At 41.2% G+C, this 23,319-nt stretch overlaps 2 protein-coding genes across 5 annotated transcripts in view; both read left to right on the forward strand.

The window, feature by feature from the left end:
- The window catches only part of TMEFF1 (transmembrane protein with EGF like and two follistatin like domains 1), a 132,514-nt gene extending 114,351 nt beyond the window's left edge, over positions 1-18,163 (forward strand). Inside the window, exons 9-11 of one of the 3 annotated variants that reach the window (XR_011381234.1) lie at positions 3,858-4,016; positions 8,407-8,844; positions 17,924-18,163. Coding sequence is in view for 1 of the 3 variants with exons in the window: in XM_002707936.5 (XP_002707982.1) it covers positions 3,858-4,016; positions 8,407-8,491 (244 nt within the window). In the remaining 2 variants the exon portion in view is untranslated. Of the gene's footprint in view, positions 1-3,857; positions 4,017-8,406; positions 9,524-9,980; positions 10,398-17,923 lie in introns of those variants that run through there. The other 2 variants (XR_011381233.1, XM_002707936.5) reach the window with 2 other exon arrangements.
- CAVIN4 (caveolae associated protein 4) lies at positions 9,843-21,544 on the forward strand. 2 transcript variants are annotated; one of them, XR_011381235.1, is made up of 3 exons: positions 9,843-10,436; positions 17,924-19,818; positions 20,167-21,544. XR_011381235.1 is itself a non-coding variant. In XM_017348966.3 (2 exons), the coding sequence occupies exons 1-2, from the start codon at positions 10,029-10,031 to the stop codon at positions 18,605-18,607; spliced, it is 1,092 nt and encodes a 363-aa protein (XP_017204455.2). In that variant the 5' UTR covers positions 9,982-10,028; the 3' UTR covers positions 18,608-21,544. The 2 variants fall into 2 exon arrangements, 1 of the variants encoding a protein (XP_017204455.2); XM_017348966.3 differs by having other exon boundaries at positions 9,982-10,436; positions 17,924-21,544.
- The last annotated feature ends 1,775 nt before the right edge of the window (positions 21,545-23,319 follow it).

Below are 23,319 nucleotides of genomic sequence, written 5' to 3' on the forward strand. Positions count from 1 at the left end.
ACAGTCAACTAGAAAATGTTTTCATCACCTCAAGAAGTCCCATACCCTTTACCTCCCAAATCTCCCGTTCCGCTTTCCCCATCCCCTGGGCAGGCACTAAGGATTTTCCTGTCTCTGCAGACTTGCCTGTTTGGAACATTTCACACAAATGGAAGCCTATACTGTGTATTCTCACTTGTCTAGCTTCTTTCACTTAGCATGCATGCTATTCTCAAGGTTCATCTATGTTGTTAGTGTGTCTGAATACTTTGTTCTGTTTTATGGCTGAATGGTATTTCACTGAGTGGATAATGCAATAGTTTTTAACCCAGTCATAAACATTTGAGTTTTGTCTGCTTTTTGGCTGTGATGACTTGACCAACACTTATAATGATCTCACTTTGTGATTCAGGCTAACCCAGCGGGTGTTATCTGCTATCTTATTTGATTTTGATTTACATTTCCATGTCTAATTATGATCATCTTTTTGTGTGCTTCCTGGCTATTTGTGTATTTTCTCTGGAGAAATGCCTGTACATATCCTTTGACATTTATGAAGTGTGTTTTTATGTCTTTTTATTATTAATTTGTATATTTTTGTATGTTCTAGATATGTCGCTTATCAGATATGTAATTTGCAAAAATATTTTCATGTTACATTTGCATTTTCTCTTTAAAAGATTTATTTATTCATTTGAAAAACGAAGTGATAAGATAGAGTGAGAGGCAGCCAGTGAGCTTATCTTCCATCTGCTGGCTCACTCCCTAATGTCCAGGATAGCCAGGGCTGTTCCAGGCAGAAGCCAGAATCCTAGAAATCCAGGTCTCTGTGTGGGTGGCAGAGACCCAAGTAGTTGGGCCATTATTTGCTGCTTTCCTGGACATATTAGCAGGAAACGGATCGGAAGTAGAGCAGCTGGCACTCAAAGCTGACATTCTGATATGAGCTGCCATCTTTGTAAGCTGCAGCTCAAGCTGCTGCAACACGTTGCCAGCCCCCTCACTTTCTTTAGTGTCCTTAAGCAGAAAAGATTTTCATTTTGATTTAGTACAGAACATATTTCTTGTTGCTTTTGATGTCATATCTAAGAAATTACTGCCTGAGCTGAGAGCACAAAGATTTACTCCAGTATTTTTTCCTGAGAGTTTTATGGTTTTAGGTTGTACGCTTATATCTGTGGTGTGTTTTCAGGTAATTTTTGGTAAGCTTCCTTCTTTTGCGTGTAAGTATTCAGTCATCTGAGCACTGTTTCTTGAAGAGATAATTGTTTCCCCCCATTGAATTGCTTCGCACCTTGTAAAAATCATTTAGCTATGTGTGTATGGCTCTCCGTTCTACTTTGTGAACAGGATCTGCTCACTAGTTTTTTGTGTGTCAGAAAGTTTAGAGCCCAGTGTGAAACCTCCTGCCATGGGCTTAGGAACCTCAGGCACTAGGTTGGTAAACTCATATTTCCCTCTTTCCCTTTGTCCATGTTTCCTTTTTGTTCTTATATGTGCCTTTTTTCTTTTCTATTTTTTTTTTTTTTGACAGAGTTAGACAGTGAGAGAGACAGAGAGAAAGATCATCCTTCTGTTGGTTCACCCCCCAAATGGCCGCTATGGCCGGAGCTACGCCGATCTGCAGCCAGGAGCCAGGTGCTTTCTCCTGGTCTCCCATGCAGGGGCCCAAGCATTTGGTCCATCCTCCACTGCCCTCCTGGGCCACAGCAGAGAGCTGGACTGGAAGAGGAGCAACTGGGACTAGAACCCGGCGCTCATATGGGATGCCGGCACCACAGGCGGGGGATTAACCCAGTGAGCCCCAGTACTGGCCCCTTTTTTTATTTTTAAGAGTTATTTATTTATTTGAAAGTCAGAGTTACAGAGTGAGGAGAGAGACAGAGAGATCTTCCATCTGCTAGTTCACTCTCCAGATGGTCACAATGGCCAGCAGCTCTGAAACCAGGAGCCAGGAGCTTCTTCCAGGTCTCCCACGTGGATGCAGGGGCCCAGTACTTGGGCCATCTTCTGCTGCTTTCCCAGGTCATTAGCAGGGAGCTGGATTGGAAGTGCAGCAGCTGGGACATGAACTGAAGCCTATATAGGATGCCAGCGCTGCAGGTGGTGGCTTTATCTGCTATGCTACAACACTGGCCCCTGTGTGCTTTATTGTAAGATGCCTCAAATCCTTTTTTGTAGTAAAGTATGTGATATTAGTGAACACATGTGCTATCTCTGCACTTTTAATGTTTTATTAGTTCAAACTGAAGGCTGGCTAATTTATACATTCCACCTCTCTCAGTTTAAAAAAAATTAGTTTTCTGTTAAATATCTTAAATGTTTATCCCTGTCAAATTATTATCAGATGATGATGTTGCCTTTTCATTTACTTTTAATTCAAATTCAGTTAATTTCTAAGATTAGCACCTACTTAACTGCTTAGCTCCATTTCTGTCATTAACATAAACTTATTTGCATCTCCCCCTTCCATCTTAGATACTTAACATTTTGTATACTGAAAAGTGTTTTAAGTATAATTTGGCACTATGTTCAGAGAACTGTAAATGTTTATACCTATTTATTCAATAATCTCATTTCCAGATATCTAGCCCAAGGAATATCCCTAAGTACAGTAGTCCTCCTTTATTTATGGGGTGTTTGTTCCAAGATACCCCAGTAGATGTCTGAAACCACAGACAGTACTGAACTGAAATCTGTGTGCTATGTTTTCTTCTATACATGCACACCTGTGATAAAGTTTAATTTATAAATTAATCAAAATAAGAGATTAGACGCAATAGCTAATAAAATAGAACAGGGACTGGCATTTGTGGTATAGTGGGTTAAGTTGCTGCCTGTGATGCCAGCATCCCATATGGGCACTGGTTTGAGTCCTGACTGTTCCACTTCTGATCCAGCTCCCTGCTAATGCACCCGGGAAAGCAATGGAAGATGGCCAAAATACTTGGGCCCTTGTACCCATGTGGGAGACCTATATGAAGCTCCTGGCTCCTGGCTTCAGCCTGGCATAGCCATGGCCTTTGTAACAATTTGGGGCTGAACCAGCAGATGGCAGGTCTGACTCTTTCTCCCTCTTTTTCTGTAATGCTGCATTTCACATAAATAAGTAAATCTTTTAAAAATTATTACAATATTCTATAATAAAATTGCCAGCATCTGTACTCTAGTGCTTTGTAATCATTAGTAAGTAAAATAAAGTTTGCTTGAACACAAGCACCGTTCTACTAGAATAGTCAGTCTCAGTGCTGAGTGACTAATAGGCCGGTGGGTAGTATATACAGCATGGACATGCTAGACAAAGGAGTGAATCATATCCCAGGTGGATGGAGTGGGAAGGTGTGAGGCGTGAGATTTCGTCTTGCTATCTCAGAACAATAAGCAATATAAAACATATGAATGGCTTATTTCTGGAATTTTCCATGTAATGTTTTCAGATTGCAGTTGACTATGGTTAAACTGCAGAACGCAAAACCATGAGTAAGGGAGGATATAGAAAAATGCATATTTACCCAGAAATTTACCACACCCTAATTTATAACTTTGAAAATAACTGATGTATCTTACAATGGGGAGCAGGTAAGTGCTATAATATAGTCACTGGATGGAATGTTATGTATATTTTGAAATGATGGTGATAGACTATTTAGCTGCCATAAAATTAATGTGATGCAATATAGGCATAAGAAGCACTAAAATAGGCATACCAAAAAGACTTGTAGGGAAATAACTAATTACTTTGTTTTTCACATGGTGGGAAAGTACCTAATTTTTATTCCTATTTAATTTTTATCGTTCTTTTATATCTTTTAATTTCAAAACCTGGAAATGTCAAAATTTATAATTCTTATAACAGTACTTCTTTTTTCTCTTTTCAGATGTGAATCTGGTTATACTGGACAGCACTGTGACAAGACAGACTTTAGTATTCTCTATGTAGTGCCAAGTAGGCAAAAGCTCACTCATGTTCTTATCGCAGCAATTATTGGAGCTGTACAGATCGCCATTATAGTAGCAATTGTCATGTGCATAACAAGGTAGGTAATGACTTCAGAAATGCCTGACTTTAACTTGAAGGTGGGTGAAGTCCACTGATCTCTTAGGAAACAACCTAGGATCAGTTTCCTGAAGTTTCCTTGTGGGCTGACTTCTCTCTATTTTGGGCAGGAACTCATTGCCAGGGTTACTGGTGTATCTGGATTGCAGGCAGAGGGAGAATGAGAATAGTCACTGGCATAAAAGAATTTATGGATCTTAGAACTGTGTGCTATCTTTGAGCATTGCATTCATAGACAGTAATGGCAGCAGATTCTATAATGGTCTGCAGAAAGAGTCATGCAGAAGTTTTCAATCCCTACAGAACTATAAGACATTTTATGCTCTAAGAATATAGTTCAGGTAAAATAAATATAATAAAGGAAAAAAATCAGAGGATGAAGATAATATAATTCTTGTATCGTTCTATTAAAATTACTTCATTTTCTGGATTACACTAATAAGTAATAAGCTTTAAAATTATGTATCATAAGCAAAACCACTCATCATAAATTAAAGGACTTACTAGGCATTCAATTGCCATAAAATAGGTTTTTTTCAAAACTGAATGGAAACGTGTCAGACTGAACCAAACTTCTGAAAAGTCAGAGCAAATAAGTTCATTTTGGTCTTTGTGCTGCTTTGTCTTATATCTTTTCTTCTTAATAACCTCCTCCCACCTCCTTGAGGGTTTGATTCACAAGACCCATAAACCTCATCTCTGCGTTATTCTGGGCAAAGGGTTGGAGCACATCAGATATGGATATTGGCGGGCCACAATGGATTTATGGCCCTTCTCTCCAAGGTCTGCATAGATGCCAGACCTTCAGTAGTCTCAGCCATCTGGAGCTGAAATGATAAATCTAGAAATGTTGAAAAATGTCCTCTGAGCAACATATTTTTCATAAAATTCAGGCACTAAAGTCAGTGTGCTTTATTCCATAGAACAGATGATCTGCCTTTAGGCAAGACTACTGAGTACTGGGCAGTAGATCAAAGTAGGGGCAAAATGATATAATGAATAATGTGAACAGAAAGAGAAGATAGGGAAAAAAAGCATTTAATAGCAGAGCTAGCTGTGACCAATAAATACAGGCCCAGAATTTAAGTAATTTGCCTGTGGTCCTCCAACTAGTAAGTGAGATGCCTGATTGGGATTCAGTGTTTTCTAATTCTTAATTCTTTAGACTGAATCATTAAGAGGAGAGCCCATGTTGAATATTCTAGCCAGATATGGCCATTGGGAGCAGGGTTCAAAGTTGATATTGTAGCAGCTTAGAGTTTGAAGCAAGGGAAGATTTTGTTATCAGCCAGTTTTTTACAGCATTATTCTGAGGGACTTCTGCAAAATTCACTGAAGTAGGGAAAAAGTGCAGTAGCATAGAATAGCGACCATGTAGCAGTCCATTGTTGGAATAAAGCAGAAGTAGAGTGATAAATTGTTTAGAAGATGAAAGAAAAAAATAAGGGAAAGCCGTTGAGGCATTGTTGTTGTGTGATTTAAGAGAATCAAAGGGTGTTAGAGTTAGTAGGAAGCAACTTTAAGTTCAACCCCTTTTTGTACAGAAGTAAGGAAACAATGCCCCAAGATGAGAAGTGTGGGGAGCAACTGAGACTAGACTAAGTTACTGGAATTAAGACTTATTCTATGCATCTGCTCTCCCACAATATGGCGCTAGGGAGGAGTAAACTTCTACACAGCTGCCTCTCGCCAATTTGACTGATAAGCTGCAGAAGCTGATCCTGCTTCTGATTGGAGGAGAGCAGCGTGCTCAGCATGTGGGTAGCAGAGTTGGGATTGGTGGAGAGGACTATAAAGGAGGAGAAAGACAACATGCACCGGGAACAACTGAAGGAACACCTGAGCAGCCCCCGAGAGAGCCGACCGGTGGTGTGCCACTCCTCCGCGGAAGCGGGGAAAGTGGCAGGGGGAGCCGCCCCTCCACGGAGGTGGAGGGGTCGGCAGCCAACCCGGGAAGGACCAGCAGCTAGCCCAGGAAGGGCCAAGCAGACAAAAGAACAGCGCAGGGTCTAGTGTCGTTCCTCCGTGAAGAGGGGGAGCGACAGAGAAGTACCTTGCCCAGGATCACAGAGCTTAAGGGGGCTTTAAGCCCCTTTACAATCCTAATTGAGCTTGTTGCCCAACTCTGTGCTTCTGTTCTCAGTATGCTGTGATTCTTAACCCCTAAATTAAAATTACTTGGCAGGTATCTCTAGTTTGTACCCCAAACCCATTTGTATACTTCACAGTCACCTAGACATTATAGTACATTTTGTTTATGTCATTTGAAAGGGAAAGAGACAAAGGCAAAGAGAGATCTATCTGCTAGTTCAGCATGCCCACAATAACTGGGACTAGACCAGGCCAAAGCTAGGAGCTGGGAACTCAGTCCAGGTCTCCCACATGGGTAGCATGGAGCCACTCACTTGAGCCATCACCACCTGCTGTGCAGTAGCAGAAACCTTAATGGGGAGCAAAACTGGGACTTGAACCCAAGCACTGCAGTATATAATGCAGGCATCCCAAGTAGCATCTTTTTTTTTTTTTTTTTTTTTTAAGATTTAATTTATTTGTTTGAAAGGCAGAGTTACAGAGAGAGAGAGAGAGAGACAGAGAGAGATCTTCCATATGCTGGTTCATTCCCCACATTGCTTCAACAGCTGGGGCTGGGCCAAGCCAAAGCCAGGAGCTGGGAGCTTCTTCTGGGACTCCCATGAGAGTATAGGACCCCAAGCACTTGGGCCATCTTCTGACGCTTTCCCAGGCATATTAACAGGGAGCTGGATCAGAAAGTGGAGCAATCGAGACTTGAACTGGTACCAATATGGGATGGTGGTGTCTCAGGTGGAGGCTATGCCATGATGCTGGACCCACCCCAAGCAGCATCTTAACTGATGCCCATCCCCACAAGATATTTTAAATTGAGAAGTGTCTTCACTACTTACTGCCTGCATGACTTAGGGTTATCTCTTCAAGTTTATTCCAAGATTTCTCCCGAGACCCTCTTTTTGTTGTGCTATGTCCTCCCCTAGAATGTCTTGCTGTTGTGGATTCAGAACATTATAATTACGTACTTGGACTTTTCTCCTTTGCAGTTTAAGGAGTGCCACTCCCACACAGTCCATTATGGGGTAGCTGTCCACTGATCCCATGGTGGCTGTTGCATGTGGGAAAATTTCCTTAAAGCGATGTTTCCACTGACCCATGTATCAAAACTGCATGAGTCACATTTTCTCTTCGTATGCTTGAAGGTGATCCTTCCTTCAGGCTTTTAGACTCAGAAAGTGACAGATAGGTGTGGACCTTGAACATCACCCTAGCCAAGGACCACTATTTTATAGATGAAAAAACTAAGACCTAAGGGGTTGGATCTTCTTCAAGGTCATAGTGAAATTAGTAATGGTTCATGAGGGTTGCTTGACCTCTCAGCTGGTTTCCTTAGCTGTGAAATGGTGATGGTTTTTGCTCTGTCTACTCAGATCCTTAATATGAGGATTAGTGAGATAAGATTTGTGAAAACCATACTGAAAATAGAAGTATCATCAAGGCTTTAAATCAAGGCAAAACAGTATTCTGAAATGGAATGAAAATAAAGAGTGTTACAGCAAGGAGCTTTCGTTATTACGAGACTTTCTTTCCATTAGATTATAAATCTTTGCTGGCAGAGATTTTAGAGGTCACTTGAACTCCCAACTTAGTATTTTACCTATGGGAGCATGGAGGGTTGAACAGTTATTAGCAGAGCACAAACTCTACAGCCGCTTGCCTCTACATTGTGTAGCACAGCACCACGTGCATCGTAAGAGCTCAGGTGTTTGCAGCCGAAGGCACAAGGGCAGTCATGGTACAGATCATCCCACCATGGAAAACAATGGAGAAATGAGAGCAGGGTCAAGGAAAACCCCTTATCCTCAGCATGGTAGTTCCTTTTGGGGTTCTGTGGTTTGCCCCAGCAGGTTGTGGAAGGACTTCTTATGAATCGTTGTCTAAAATCAGTAAGCATAGCTATGTATTAATATCTGAGGTTAATAAGTGTACTTCCCCCTTCCTCCCTTCATCTCTAAGCTGTTGTTTTGGAGGTATCATGATGCTCACAAGGCCAGGGTTCTTTCTACTGTCAGCAAGTGTCCTGTGTTCTCAGTCACTGTGGCTGGGGAACTGCTGGGCCAGAGGAAATTTTGTGTGTACCCAAATTTGATAACCAACTCTCTCAACTCCCAGCTCTCTGGAGAGGGTAGCAGCCCGACATTGTGTTCAGTTTTATCTTGTCTTGCACCAAATAGCATCTTGTTTCCACTTCATGTGTAAAAATATATATTACTTTGGAAAATTTTGACGTTTCCTAAACCTAATTATCAAAACATTTTTCTTTCCTTCTTTAATCACAACAGAAAATGCCCAAAAAACAATAGAGGACGTCGACAGAAGCAAAACCTAGGTCATTTTACTTCAGATACGTCATCCAGGATGGTTTAAACTGATGACTTTTATATATGTACACTGACCATGTGATATACATTTATTATGTCTTTTTTTAAAGAATGGAAATATTTATTTCAGAGGCCTTATTTTTGGACATTTTTAGTGTAGTCCTGTTGGCTTGTATGTAGAATATTCAGCTACAACAGTTTTGGACTGTTTAGTAGTCTTTGTTTTATGTTTTTAAATATGGAAATTGATTTCATGAATTTGTACCACATGGTAATTCTAAGACTTGTTCCTCCCCCATGGAATGTAATATTTTTGCAAAGATGGACTACACAAATGATTATAAAGTCATACCACTTCTTCCACAGTGACCACAGCCAATGACCAAGCATGAACTAAAGGTAAAAATGTTTACAGATTACTTTTCTTACAAAAAAAATCTAGAAGACACTGTGTTTAAATAGAGATTTAAATGTTTTTGAGATTTAGTAACCAATTTTTTAGACACTGCCTATCGCATGAACTATGAAGCTGTGTGTGTTAGATGTAAAATATTTATAAGATGTATGGACTGGAATTTGATTATTCTCTTTGAAAAACAATTCTAATAATTCAAAAAAAGTGGAAGTAATGATGGAACAGATCACTGAACAGTAGATTTAGATATTATGGAAATAGGCTGTTTAATAAGCAGATTGGAATAAAGCTTACTCTATCAGTTGAAATACTTTAATACATATTCATTTTTAAAGAAAATCTTTGTTTAACATAAACAAATTGTATCAGTGTTTGTGAATAAAATGCAAAAATGATTATTAATGATTGGTGCTCTTAAAGTGAGCTTAAAAATTACTGAAGATCTCTATCCAAATTTGTCCTGTAGTAATAACTCTATTAATAGATTGTTGGTGTTAAAAGATTTGAAGTGTGAGTAGAATGTATTCAGCTGTTTAACTTGTAGTTTAGATATTCAAAAGTATGCATGTAGAATTTAAAGAATATGTTTAAAATTAAATATTAATTTTAATATTTTGTTTGGAAAAGCATGTTATAATATAATGTTTTCACTATATGGCCTCCGTTTTGGTGTGTGTGTGTGTGTTTTTTTAACTACATTCTTTGATATTGATGTATCCATACATTTAGTGGATGAAATTAATAGAAAAGCAGATGTCAGTGCAAAATTCCTCTGTGCTCTTACAAATACTAGTTGAAATTAAGGCAAAAGCTTTACTCAATATTTGGAGTCTGCTTTTTTAGTCACTTGGCTTTTAAACTTAATAGTTACAAGATGGCTTTAGTGAACTTTCTTAAAAAAAGATTTCCTCTTCTATCTATCCACATAGTCTTATTTGAGTCCCTTAGTCAGTCAGCAAGCATGCTTGGAACAGGTCCCTCTGCTTTGCAAAGGCTCATATTGCAGAGCAGTCATGGATGGATATTTGTAGTTATAAATACTTGACCACTCTCCAAGGGTGGGGTTTTCAGCCTTTTAAACAACCCGGGCGCTGTTACCAAGCTGACTTTCTGTTCTTAGTGCCAGAATTGATTGTGGTAGGACCTCTTTTGCTGAGAATTAAGCAAAATGGAGCATAATGGGTCTGCTTCAAATGCTGATAAAATCCACCAGAATCGCCTATCAAGTGTCTCAGAGGATGAAGACCAAGATGCCGCGCTTACCATTGTGACTGTGTTGGACAAGGTAGCCTCCATCGTGGACAGTGTGCAGGCAAGCCAGAAGAGAATAGAGGAGAGACACAGGGACATGGAAAATGCCATAAAATCTGTCCAGATCGACCTGCTGAAGTTTTCACAGTCACATAGCAATACGGGCTATATCATTAACAAGTTGTTTGAGAAAACCCGCAAAGTTAGTGCTCACATTAAAGATGTGAAGGCCCGGGTGGAGAAGCAACAGGTTCATGTTACAAAAGTTGAAGCCAAGCAAGAGGAAATAATGAAGAAAAACAAATTCCGCGTGGTAATATTCCAGGTGAGCTTGCGCTTGTGTTCAGCTTGATTACTATAATTTAGTCTTGTATTCTTTGTCAACAAGTCATACCAGAGGTTCCAGTTTCCAGTTTCACAGCTTAAATATTATGTGTATTAATGCAAAGAAATTCTGTGTCAGCAGAGATCTCAGGAGGAAAACCACTTCTGTGTTAACTAATGTACTTTCTCTTATATTGGTATTCTGAGATTCCCAACCATCTCTTGTAATATGAACTGTGGCTCATGGCTTAGGCTATTTCTTGCCTTTGAAACTTAATATTAGTAAGGCTGTTTTGGCATATTAGCCCTATTTTAGTATGTTGTCCTCTCATAGACTTTGAGAATGTTAGAACTAGAGGAAATCTAAGAAGCCTCTCATTTAAAACACTTCTTTGTTTTAGAAAACAGGAAATGAAGGGACTCTTTACAGTTAAGTATAAAAACCATGTTGAGAGCTAAGTTCCCACATTATTGTGCACTTGCCACTCAGTTTTTGACATGGAACTTGACGGTGGCAAATGCATCATGTCACTTTTTTTTTTTTTAAGATTTTATTTATTTATTTGAGAGGTAGAGTTACCGACAGAGAGGGAAAGACAGAAAGGTCTTCCTTCTGTTGGTTCACTCCCCAAATGGTCCCAATGACTGGAGCTGTGCTGATCTGAAGCCAGGAGCCAGGTGCTTCCTCTGGGTCTCCCATGCGGGTGCAGGGGTCCAAGCACTTGGGCCATCTTCCACTGCCTTCCCAGGCCATAGCAGAGAGCTGGATTGGAAGAGGAGCAGCTGAGACTAGAACAAGCACCCATATGGGATGCCAGTGCTGCAGGCAGAAAATTAACCTACTGCACCACGGCACTGGCCCCTTTGTCAGTATTTTTAAAACTTAGAAATCAAAAGGAAAAAGCTGAATTCTCCTTCCCTAGTAAACAAAGAAAAACAAATAGTAAAAGACAAAATAAATAATAAAATTTGACACAAAAGACTAAATAATAAAATTTAACTTTTGGCTATTTCAATATTGGCAGTTACTAAAATGTGGACTCAGAATTTAAGGGTAGGAGAAAACAACACCATCACATTCTGCTAGTGAGAGTATTCATTGGTACACTATTTATAGAATGAAAGTTTGATAGTATGTATTAACTTTACAAGTCTGTAAACCTTCTGAGTGCAAAATTTGATATCTAAAATTTGGTTTTAGTCATAAAATCAGGAATATACGCAGGGATGTTCACTGGTGCTAAAGAAAATGTTGTCACACTGTAATTTTTAAAACGAATGCCCATGTGTATAAGGAAAAAACTCTAGAAGAATACCAACGAAATGAAATAGCAACACAGTTGGGTAGTGTAGGCAGGTATTTGTAAGATACTAGGGATGTGATCCATAACTCACTGCCCCCAGCATTCCTTACACATTAGTCAATTTTCTGTAGCTCTCTGACTGAAGGAGAGTTATACTGTGAAGGCAGAGTGGTAGTTTCAACCTGTTTTTAAGAGACTTTACAGATTGTTTAGGAAAAAGCAATAGGAAGGAGAGAGAAATTGCTTATTTCAAAGGTAGATGGGCAGGACTATGCCACTGGAAGTTCTTTACTATTTACCTTTCACCATGAATTCCTGGAAGTCCTTCTTTCTAGGCTTAAAAATTTTGAAGAAAAAAAAAAGTTTCAAAGACTAAGTGTGTAGTCTTGGTATGTTGTTCTTTATGTAGCGGAGAGCTAGATTTGGTTTTGGAGAATGTAGTACCCATTCTTCAATTCACTACTAGCAGTAGTGTGCATTTCTTACCTTCCACTTGTGTCGGGCCCACCAGGAAACATACTCGGCATCCACCATTTCTCCTGAAAACCTTTGCAAAGCAGTGGACCAAGTTCCCATCAAGATTTTCAAAGGCTAGAGCAAAGAAGTTTCTGAAAACTTCTAGCTGATGCTGTTTGTGTTTTGATATTATTATTTTTTTTTTAAAAATTCAGGTTTTTCTGTATTCACCTGCTTAGTCTCTGTAACTTACTGATAGTTTTTTCTTTCTTCAAGCCCCTATTGTTAGTTAAAGCAACCGAGGGGTACCAGTTTAGATCGGATCTCTCCTTTTGTAAGATGGAATGCCATGAAGATCCTGTGAAATTACATTGTAAGCAGCAGTTTGCCAAAAAGCAGTTGTTACCTTTTGTAAGCTTGAAGAGAAAAGAAAAAGGCAAAACAAATTGTCATAGAACTTGGATTCAAGGACTCACATTAGATGTTAGAACACTGTATATAATATTCCCAGTGTTGAAAATTAGTTATGATGAATTCTTGTATGTATAAATGTTTATATTGAGATTGCCCCTAAAATTAATTTCAAACTGAGCAAGTCAGCTATCTTTCATTTCTATTCAACTTTTTCCTTAGGAAAAGGTCCCTGGTGTATCTTTTGGCTGTTACTTTTTTGACACTATATGCCACAATTGTGTGTGCCTAAGCTCTCACCAAACTCTGAATGGTTGACACTAAAAAATTATCTGCTATTTCATCTACAATTATGGTTTCTCTCTGAACATCCTTTGACCTTGATGGCCTCTCTTATTATGCAAGCCAGGAATCTTAGCATACCTTTTGATAATTTTAGTTACTAACCATATGCCTATGGTTACCAAATGAGACACTTGGCCATACCCTACTAATAAGTCCCAGACTTCTGTATATTCAAAATTCCCCTGGCCGTATTACTTTGATTCTGTTAACAAAAAAAATGGTCTTTTTACTTGTATTTTGCGATCAATTATACTTAAGTCCTCCAATCTTCAGTTATTATAGTCTATTCACCATTAACACATGCTATCTCTGACTCATAGGTGTTGGAACCAAATGCTATATGTAACAAGTACTTTTTTGGCTCTACCTCTGTTTTATTTGGCCTTTAAGACCGACTTCATATTTGTTATGCAGTTAAAGAAGGGTATGTGATGTCCTCACAGAAGGATTGTGAGGGTTTTTTTCCCCTACCAAGCAGTAATTACACTTTGACTTCTTCCTTTTCTAATTATACCTTCTCAGGCCATGCCAACCCACACTATGCTGTTGAAGCTACTCCCTGCAGCAGGTGTCAGGAAAGGAGAGGAATAATTTCACCACTTCTGACTGATTCACCAGGGAGTTATGAGACGCCTACCCCTGCCTTTTTTAGCTCCTAGACGTTCCAATCCTGTAGCCAAATATTTTAATTTTAAATAAGTATCCAAAGAAATAAAGTTGCTGGGATATCTTCTTGACAATCAGGTTGATAAGTTTTAGAATATGCATAAATGTTTGTTACATATTTATCATATTTTTGATTGAATAGATTTAATCTGGATTTCGAGTTGGAACACAGTTCCTTTTAGAAGTTTTAACTGATGGTTCAGTTGAAAATCTCATGATGTTTAAAATTCTGCCTGTTTACTTTTAGAAATAATCTAAATAGTAGTTTGGGTTCCCTTTAAGAGCTGTGATCTTGGCCTGACTCTGTAGGTCTCTGATGTCCGTCACGTTGTGTTCCCAAACCCAATTCTCGTCCTTGTTCTCTTGACACATTTGGCATAGTTGGTCCCTCCTCTTCTTCCTGCAGCTTTTTTCCTCTTAGCTCCTAAGGGTTCAACTGTCTTCTGCATTTCCTCCTGTCCGTGTGGGCTATATTCCTTCTTTTAAATTCTTTTTCATCTCTTCTTTCTTGTCTGCCAGTCTAGAATCCAAAATCTATAATACCAAAATCCCCCCAAAATCTAAAAATACAAATATAAGAACAGCCTAGTTTGACTAGAAATCATTAGTTGACAAAGCTTGACCTGAACTAGCATGAGGCTTTTTATAGTATTTATATCTTGCATTAGTGTGACTTAGTGTACAAAATATAGTTTTTGTTTTTTTAACTGCAGAAATGTTTCTTTCCAGGATTTCTTAGGGAATGCTATATATTATATCATATTAGTTTTCCAAAATCTGATGTATTTGGAATTCTGATACATACTTTGGCCCCAAAGAGTTTTGTGTAATAGAGTATTGCCAATTCAGCCAGTTGCTTGGTGTTCTCTCTCTTTTTTTTATTTTTTAAATTTTTAAAAATTTATTTGACAGGTAGAGTTATAGACAGTGAGAGAGAGAGAGACAAAGAGAAAGGTCTTCCTTCCGTATGTTCACCCCCCAAATGGCTGCTACGGCCGGCGCTGCGCTGATCCGAAGCCAGGAGCCAGGCGCTTCTTCCTGGTCTCCCATGCAGGTGCAGGGGCCCAAGCACTTGGGCCATCCTCCACTGCCTTCCCGGGCCACAGCAGAGAGCTAGACTGGAAGAGGAGCAGCCGGGACTAGAACCGGCGTCCATATGAGATGCCAGTGCCGCAGGCGAAGGATTAACCAAGTGAGCCACGGCGCCGGCCCCTGGTGTTCTCTCTTTTATCTGGTCTCATGACTTTTAATTTGGTTTTTTATATTATGGATTCCTAAGTTTCTGTGTCTAGCCAAGTCCTGTCTTCTAAATGCCAGGCTTGTGATCTCAGGTGCCTGCTCAGCATCCCTGCTTGCTTGTCTAGTGGTCATTTCAAGGCAAGATTTATGCCCCTCCAGTGTCCTCCTCCTGCTGTCTTCCCCATCTCATTTACTGAAAATCTCCCCTTGTGTCGCGCAGACCGTGTGCTCAAGAACCATCCCTGACACCCTCTGCCACTCTGCATCCAAACATCGCAGCTTCTCACTGCGCCTCTGCCGGCATCCCAGTCCCTCCCTCACCTGCCTTGTATCAGTGCTGTTCGCTCTTCTCCTTGTCTCTTACCTTGCCTCTATAGCTTGTTTTCAGCAGGGTAATTCTTTTTTTTTTTTTTCTTGGATCACCTTTAAAAGAGTTTCATACTTGAAAAAGAGCCTCTATCCCTATTATTGAATACAGAGTACACAGGGTCTGGCCTGCCTGCAGTGTCTCTTACTCTTTCTCCTTCTGTTCTTGCCTCTTGGTCACTCTGTGGCAGCCACACTGCCTTACTTGCTGTTTCTCTGTCTTCCTAGATATATGCACAACCTTTGGGTCTAGGCTCAGGTGTCACCTTACTGTTCGGAGACTTTTCTGACCGGTGTAGTTCAGATGGTGCCCTCCCCAGTTGCTGTGAATTCCTCTCCCCTTTTTTATTTTTCACCTTGGCCCTTATCACTCTCTAATCTGCTATATGTTTTTTTTTTTTTTTTTTTTTTTTGACAGGCAGAGTTAGACAGTGAGAGAGAGAGACAGAGAGAAAGGTCTTCCTTCTGTTGGTTCACCCCCCAAATGACCGCTACGGCTGGCGTGTCACAGCTGGTGGCTGCGCTGATCCGAAGCCAAGAGCCAGGTGCTTCCTCCTGGTCTCCCATAGGGTGCAGGGCCCAAGCACTTGGGCCATCTTCCACTACCTTCCCGGGCCACAGCAGAGAGCTGGCCTGGAAGAGGAGCAACTGGGACAGAATCCGGCGCCCCAACCAGGACTAGAATGGGTTGCTGGTGCTGCAGGCGGAGGATTAGCCAAGTGAGCCGTGGCGCCGGCCATAATCTGCTGTATGTTTTAGTTGTTTGTTTCCAAGAATGTCAACTCTTTCACTCTCATTTCTTGTCAGAAGTCTCTCAGTTTCTAGAACATTGAACATGATGGTACTCAGTAACTGTTATACAAAGGTGCAAGCCTCTTATTGGATCCAACCATCAGTTATTGAGTCTACCTACCATGTATAAGGTGCTTATAGAAGTTGGGCATAAAACATAAATAAGGCACATTATCTCTGCTTTTTTTAAAGATTTATTTTATTTACTTGAAAGAGTTACAGAGAGAGGTAGAGACAGAGAGGTCTTCCATCTGCTGGTTCACTCTCCAATTGGCTGCAATGACTGGAGCTGTGCCGATGCGAAGCCAGGAGCCAGGAGCTTCTTCTGGGTCCCCCACGTGGGTGCAGGGGCCCAAGGACTTGGGCTGTCTTCTGCTGCTTTCCCAGGCCATAACAGAGAGCTGGATCAGAAGAGGAGCAGCTGGGACTAGAACCAGAGACCACATGGGATGCTGGCACTTCAGGCCAGGGCGTTAACCCACTGTGCCAGAGTGCCAGCCCCTCAAGGAGGCTTTCATCTTGTGTTGGCCCCAGGGAATCCTGAGTAAAGGAGTGGAGTTCCAATTCTGTTCACACTGTGATGTCATAAATGGTGGAAAATAGATGTTCTTTTGGTGTCAGAGACAAAATTAGCTACTTGGGGAAGATGGGACATTTGAATTGATTGTAGAAAAAATTACATTCACAAAACTTAAAAGAGGTGGGGGAGGCATTTAAGATATCAGACTTCACATAAAGGCATCAAAGGGTCAAAACATTTTGTGCTGGAGGAACTGAGAGTGGTGCATGTTGCTGGGCTAGAGGAGTGGGAAAGTAAGCTCAGCTCAAATGCAGGAAGCTTCTAAGCATGCTGGAGAACTTCGCCTTCACCCTTTGAGTCCTGATGAGCTCCCAGAAGTTCTAAAAGGATGTAACTAGAGCTGTGCTTCAGTAAGATTTCTCAGGAAATACCTCACTGATATTTTGGAAGTGGAGGGATCAGTGATGAGAACTGACAAGTTCAGACCCAAGGTGATAAAGATCTGAATTAAGACATTGAGAGAGGGCCGGCGCTATGGTGCAGGTTAATCCTCTGCCTCTGGTGCCGGCATCCCATTTGCGCACTGGTTCTAGTTCTGGCTGTTCCTCTTCTGATGTAGCTCTCTGCTGTGGCCTGGTAAAGCAGTGGAGGATGGCCCAAGTCCTTGGGCCCCTGCACCCATGTGGAAGACCGGGAGGAAACACCTGGCTCCTGGCTTTGGATCGGCGCAGCTCTGACCATTGTGACCATCTGAGGAGTGAACCAACAGACGGAAGACCTTTCTCTGTTTCTCCCTCTCACTGTCTTTAATTCTACCTCTCAAATAAATAAATAAATAAAATCTTAAAAAAAGACATTGATAGGGCATGAGGTATGAGGGAACAGATGGATTATGAAGCAGTATTATGAACAGACTTTGATGACCAGCTGGGTTTTGGACGAGGAGGGAGAGGAAATATTTGGGATGATAACTGAAATTTTGTCTTGTGTAGTACTTGGAAGTATGTTGGTGCCGAAAGGGACAGGGAAAGAAGTAGGGCTGGAGTGGATGGTGGATGGGACTTTCTAAGTTTGAGATGCTGGTGTTAGGTCTAGATAGAGACATCATTTAGACTTGTGTCTTCACCTTAGGAGGTGGGGGAAGGTGAAGGTAAAATCGATGTGAGTTTGCTTACAATTGGATCTGAAGTGGAAAGGCAAGGCTATCATAGAAGTGGATAGGTAAGGCTGCTCAGAGGGAAGCAAAAAGGGTGAAGGAACGGGACACCCTGAGAATTGTCAGCACTTCCTGATGAACAGCCCCTGGGGGAGGTTTACAAGGTGTCTGCACAGGGTGAGTGAATCCACGGCAGCGGAAGCGCTAACGTGTTTTGTTGCTCTGTCCTGTAGGAGAAGACACGGTGTCCAACTTCCTTGTCGATCGTTAAAGACACAAACCTGTCCGAGAATCAGGAGGTGGAGGACGACGTCTTTGATCCCCCAATAGAGCTCTCTTCGGATGAAGAATATTATGTTGAAGAAAGCAGATCTGCCAGGCTTAGGAAGTCAGGCAAGGAGCGCATTGATAATATCAAAAAGGCATTTTCCAAAGAAAACATGCAGAAGACACGGCAGAATTTTGACAAGAAAGTGAATAGAATTAGAACTAGAATAGTGACGCCAGAGAGGAGAGAGAGGCTGAGGCAGTCCGGAGAGAGGCTGAGGCAGTCCGGGGAGAGGCTGAGGCAGTCTGGGGAGAGATTTAAAAAATCTATTTCTAATGCAGCTCCCTCAAAGGAAGCTTTTAAGATGCGTAGCCTTAGGAAAGCTAAGGACCCAGCTTTGGCGGAAAGTCGGGAAGACGGCAGGGAGCTGGGCGTGGACATCCTCTCGAGGAGCGGGACTCTCAGCCCCATCCGGGAGCTGTACAGTGATGAGCTCAGTGAAGCAGAGCAGGAGGCGGCCAGGGCTGGGTCCCCTCCCCGTGAAGGAGGGGAGACCCCAACCCCCGAGCCTTTAAAGGTTACTTTTAAACCTCAGGTCAGAGTAGAGGATGATGAATCTCTTTTGTTGGATTTAAAGCAGTCATCTTAAAGAGGAGTTACATCTACGGCAAATATAAATCTCCTTAGTCCAGCAGGTTTAGTGTCAACAGGATAGTCCTTTGCATTTAAATGCCATTTAGGAAAGCATATCTCTTCTTACATTTAAAATCTTCAAGATAATCTAAATATCATGTACATTTCCTAGGGAATTCATTCTTTCCCCTTGAGCATAGATGATTCTAGCAGCTTTTTCCCTTGTGTCAACCTTTCTCATGGCAGCTGGGGATTTTTAAGTTCCTTTCTCTTGCCCACCAAAAACCACTTGCCTAGCTCAGGCTAATTAGGTGTTTGTTCATCTGAAACAAATGAGGGACGTATTTATGGCCATTATTTGCAAGTGAACTCTCAATTTTGGTCTAGATTAACTTCAAAAGGAAATGACTGATGGGTGGACTTTCTCCAGATGTTCACACCAACAAATCCATTAATAAATTAGCCACCCCAGCCCCCTTTTGTTGCTTTTGCATGAAAAAAAGTTGAAAGTTCTGGAACGGAGCATTTGGCTGCAGCATCATAGTTTTACTTCTTGCAAAAGCAATTGGCAAGTCATCTGCCTGTTCTCATTGATAAGAATGGAGAGGGTTAGCCTGCTTTGCCCTCTCCGAAGACTGCTCTGAAGATCAAAGAAAATATTATGCATTCTGGAGAACAAGAAAACAAACCTCAAAAAGAGAATTAAAATAATTGCACTTGCTGAAAAAGCTCTGAGCACCAAGCAATGAGGTCCGGGGTTGGACGGAAACTAAAGTAGGTCTTCAGAAGCCTTTCCACAGACTCGGGTGAAAAATAAACGTGGGTGACTTTTCATCAGAGTAGAACCAAACCTAGAGTTTTTGTTGGGTCTTAAAATGCTCGCTGGAAAAATCCTCTAGTGTTCTTTCTATTGAGGTTTATGGTGGGTTACTGCAATATTGATTTGACCAGCATGAGGCATAAAACTGACCAGATGGCTTCTCTGAAGTCAGCCCTGATGCAGCGGGTTTGGAAATGACCTCAAATGTTTGTTTTCCAGAGCGAACCCTTCAGGACTCAATTGTACAAAACAGTGTAGGAGTTCACATCCATCCTTGCTACTTTTGCAGGAAGTCAGGTTTCACTGATCTGTTAGCTTTAAGTCAGTCAGATCAGAAAAGAGACGGTGTTACTGAAGCAAGAAATGGTCACACTGGCTCTGTATGTGTAGCACATTTAAATCTTACAGTTTTGAGCCGGCGCCGCGGCTCACTGGGCTAGTCCTCCGCCTTGCGGCGCCGGCACACCGGGTTCTAGTCCCGGTCGGGGCGCTGGATTCTGTCCCGGTTGCCCCTCTTCCAGGCCAGCTCTCTGCTGTGGCCAGGGAGTGCAGTGGAGGATGGCCCAAGTGCTTGGGCCCTGCACCCCATTGGAGACCAGGATAAGTACCTGGCTCCTGCCATCGGATCAGCGTGGTGCGCTGGCTGTAGCGTGCCGGCTGCGACGGCCATTGGAGGGTGAACCAACGGCAAAGGAAGACCTTTCTCTCTGTCCACTCTGCCTGTCAAAAAAAAAAAAAAAAAAAAAAACTTACAGTTTTGTAACAGGGAAGAAATGAAGAAATGGTTGAATTGGAAGAGTATGCACAATAATCAGCCATCTCGTTTCATACCCCCCCCCCCACTTTCAGATAAGTTTTGGATAGTCATGTCACATTTAAAAATAATAAATATAAACATATACACTCAGACACACACAACCCACCTTAAAGTATTTGACTAAGTTACCCAGAGAGTACGGCCTGGGAGTTTGATTGAACATCATTTCCTCTTTACTCTGCATGAAGACATGATAAAGTCATAAGTTGTTCATACATTATCTTTTTATATTGAAAATAAAGGTTATACAACATTGAATAAAACTTTCAAAAATAAAATGTTTTATTGCAGTTTAGAAAGAGCTTGGATATTTAATCACATATTTCATTAAGAGCCATAATACATTTGAACTTAAAAAGACATCGCAAAGCTTGAGGTCAGTGTTCCAGCTGTAAATATTTTTGCTAATGAATGCTAACGACAACATGCAAAGTTTGATGTGCTCATCCTTGAAATAGATGCTTATAGGTTAGGAAGAATGTAACGTTAGAAGATTTTGTTTTCCAGCCTGGTGTAAAATATGTATTAATTGGGCTAATATATTTTTCTGCAAAACTATCAAGGAAGTTTCGTGAAGTCAGTTGGCTTACGGATCCATTGTATAAACCAGACTTGAACATTTGCTGTGTAGATGCATTTGAATGTTAGTCAGCTCTTCATCACAACAGGCCCTGTGCAGCCCCCCAAGCGTTGTAAGCCTGTACTGCTAGGATTTCCTCTTCGTTTTCCTTCTGTCTTCTGTCATTTCTTCCAGTATTTAGGGCATTTCTGAATTCCACATTCATATCTCTTCTGCTTTTACCCTGTTTCCATGGTATAAAGGTAATGGGCTGCAGGATCACATGCATCATGTAATGTGAGACATTCTAATCTGTATTCTTTAACATTTCAGGCAACACAGAACAAATTTCTCTTTTATGTTTAGCAGTTCTAAATGCCAGATTTTAAATAACTCATTCAGATGAAACCATTAGCAGGATTTATCCCCCAGTGCAGCATCCACAGACCCCTGGGGCATGGAGCCTACCCTCAAGCACTTCTGCAGAGTAGACAGTGGAGCGGGGAAGGGCAAGTCTCGCCTCATGGGTGATCCAGGTGCTCCCTCTGTGATGGATGATGGCCTGATTCTGGCTTACCTGTTAAGGCAAATGTGGAATAATAATAATGTGCATGAAAATTCCGCTCACTCTGAGTGTCCTTGAGATGTGTGTGTGAATTCCCTTGAGCAAGTTTCCATAAATTAAAAATATAAACTTTTGACTTCATTTTTTGCCTTCCCTGCACATTAAAGGATTTGGTTTAGAAAAAGGCCTGAAGTGTCATTATGATTCTGTCAGCTAAAAAGTATGGGTCATGTTATAGAAAATATTCCACAGAACTGCAGTTAATTGTGCTATTCCACTACATGAAACCACTGGGCCAATCATTTTTTAAATTCTGGGACATGTTTTCTATAGCTTCTTTATTAAATCCCACTAAAAAATTATAGATACAATCCCAAAATTGGGAGTGGGGGCAGTGTTTGATAACCTTTATGGTCCCGGCCTCAATACCCTTTGAAATTGAGGCATGCTGGTCTCTGGTCTATAGAGAATGAAAAAATGAAAAGTGCTTATGCTGAATTTTCTATGTCGTAGTGACCAGCTCTGTTATGTCCTGTCTGAGGATTTATGGATCTTCCTCTCTGGTCATTTCAGCAGTGGATAGGAACTCTGGGGTAGCTGCGAGGACAGATGGGATGACAGAGAATCCGTTGATTACACCGGGCATCTTCCTAATCAGCTGTGCTTGTCAGAGCCCTCCCCTAACTACTCTACCTCTTGATGCTGTTGCTCATGCTGTACATCTGCTTGGGAATACCAGCTTCCCTTTCATTCTGGATGAAGAATTTCAAGTTCAATGACAATTTCAGTGTCCTTGTCTTTGCCTTTCCCACTAGGGAAGGCATGAATATTGACTGCATATACTCGGTACTTGACATCTTTATGTGCCAGAGGCTGTGAAGCACCGAAGAGTTAAAAATGAACAGGATCTCCCCCAAGGCTCCCTTGTTTCCCAACCATATCCTATAGTGAACAGGGAGACAGTGGAACAAAGATTCAGCAATGTGACTAGTGTTACATACAAGACAATGGAACTGCAGAAATGGAAGGTGTTTATATAATATTTTGCTCATACATCTACCCTAACACTTGTGTTGTATTATAGTTCTTTGTGTAACTGTCTTCTAGACTGTGCCGCTTTTACTGATCTCAGGGTCACCAACACTTGGAGAGCCTCCCATGTGATAGCTGTCTGTGTTGTGAATCAGACAACGCATGTGAGTAACTTGCCCCTTGGTGAAGGAGTAGACATACTGCATACATTTAACAAAGAATGATCAGGAAGGAGACCTAGCAATGGGGGAAATGGCTCTCAAGGGAAGCTATGAAAGTGATGTTAACGTTAGTATCTGAAGACCAATCAAGAGTCAGCTAAATCACAGCAAGAATCCAAGGCAAGTTGCAGCTGGAGAGGTTGTGTGAAGGTGTTGAGTTTTATGTCAAAGACTGTAGAGAGCGAAGGAGATATTTTGAGCTGAAAAGTGCCATGATTTGTGTTTTAGAAAGGAATCTCTGTTAACAGAGCAGAGGCCGAAGCACTGGTTAGTAGGGCCCTTGTATTTTTTTCAGCTTTTGGGTTAACCTGTAATGTTTGTGCATTTTAAAGGAATACAGTGCAGTATTTTCAACACATATATGCAACATAAACTCATCATACCAGGCAACTCACCTTTCCACTTAATTCCTTTTCCTTGTGTTTGATGCCTACCAGCCCCTGTCTTAATTATACAAATATAATACCTTTTTGTGAGCTGTCTTACCCCACCTTGAGAGAAGACTGCCTAAAAAAAAGTAATAACCAAGCTATAAAGGGGTAAATCTGGAGGTGTGTTGTGATGGGGAGCAAATGGGTGGCAGGTTTCTGACTTGGCCAAGTGGCTGTGCTGGTCCCTGAGAAACACGTCCCGATTCTCCCGACTGCTCTGACAACATGGCTGCTTGCCCCTCATTACAGCGTGAGGAACAAGGGAACTATGCTTATATTCCAG

Source organism: Oryctolagus cuniculus, chromosome 1, assembly GCF_964237555.1.
Source record: "Oryctolagus cuniculus chromosome 1, mOryCun1.1, whole genome shotgun sequence".
Classification (NCBI taxonomy): Eukaryota; Metazoa; Chordata; class Mammalia; order Lagomorpha; family Leporidae; genus Oryctolagus; species Oryctolagus cuniculus.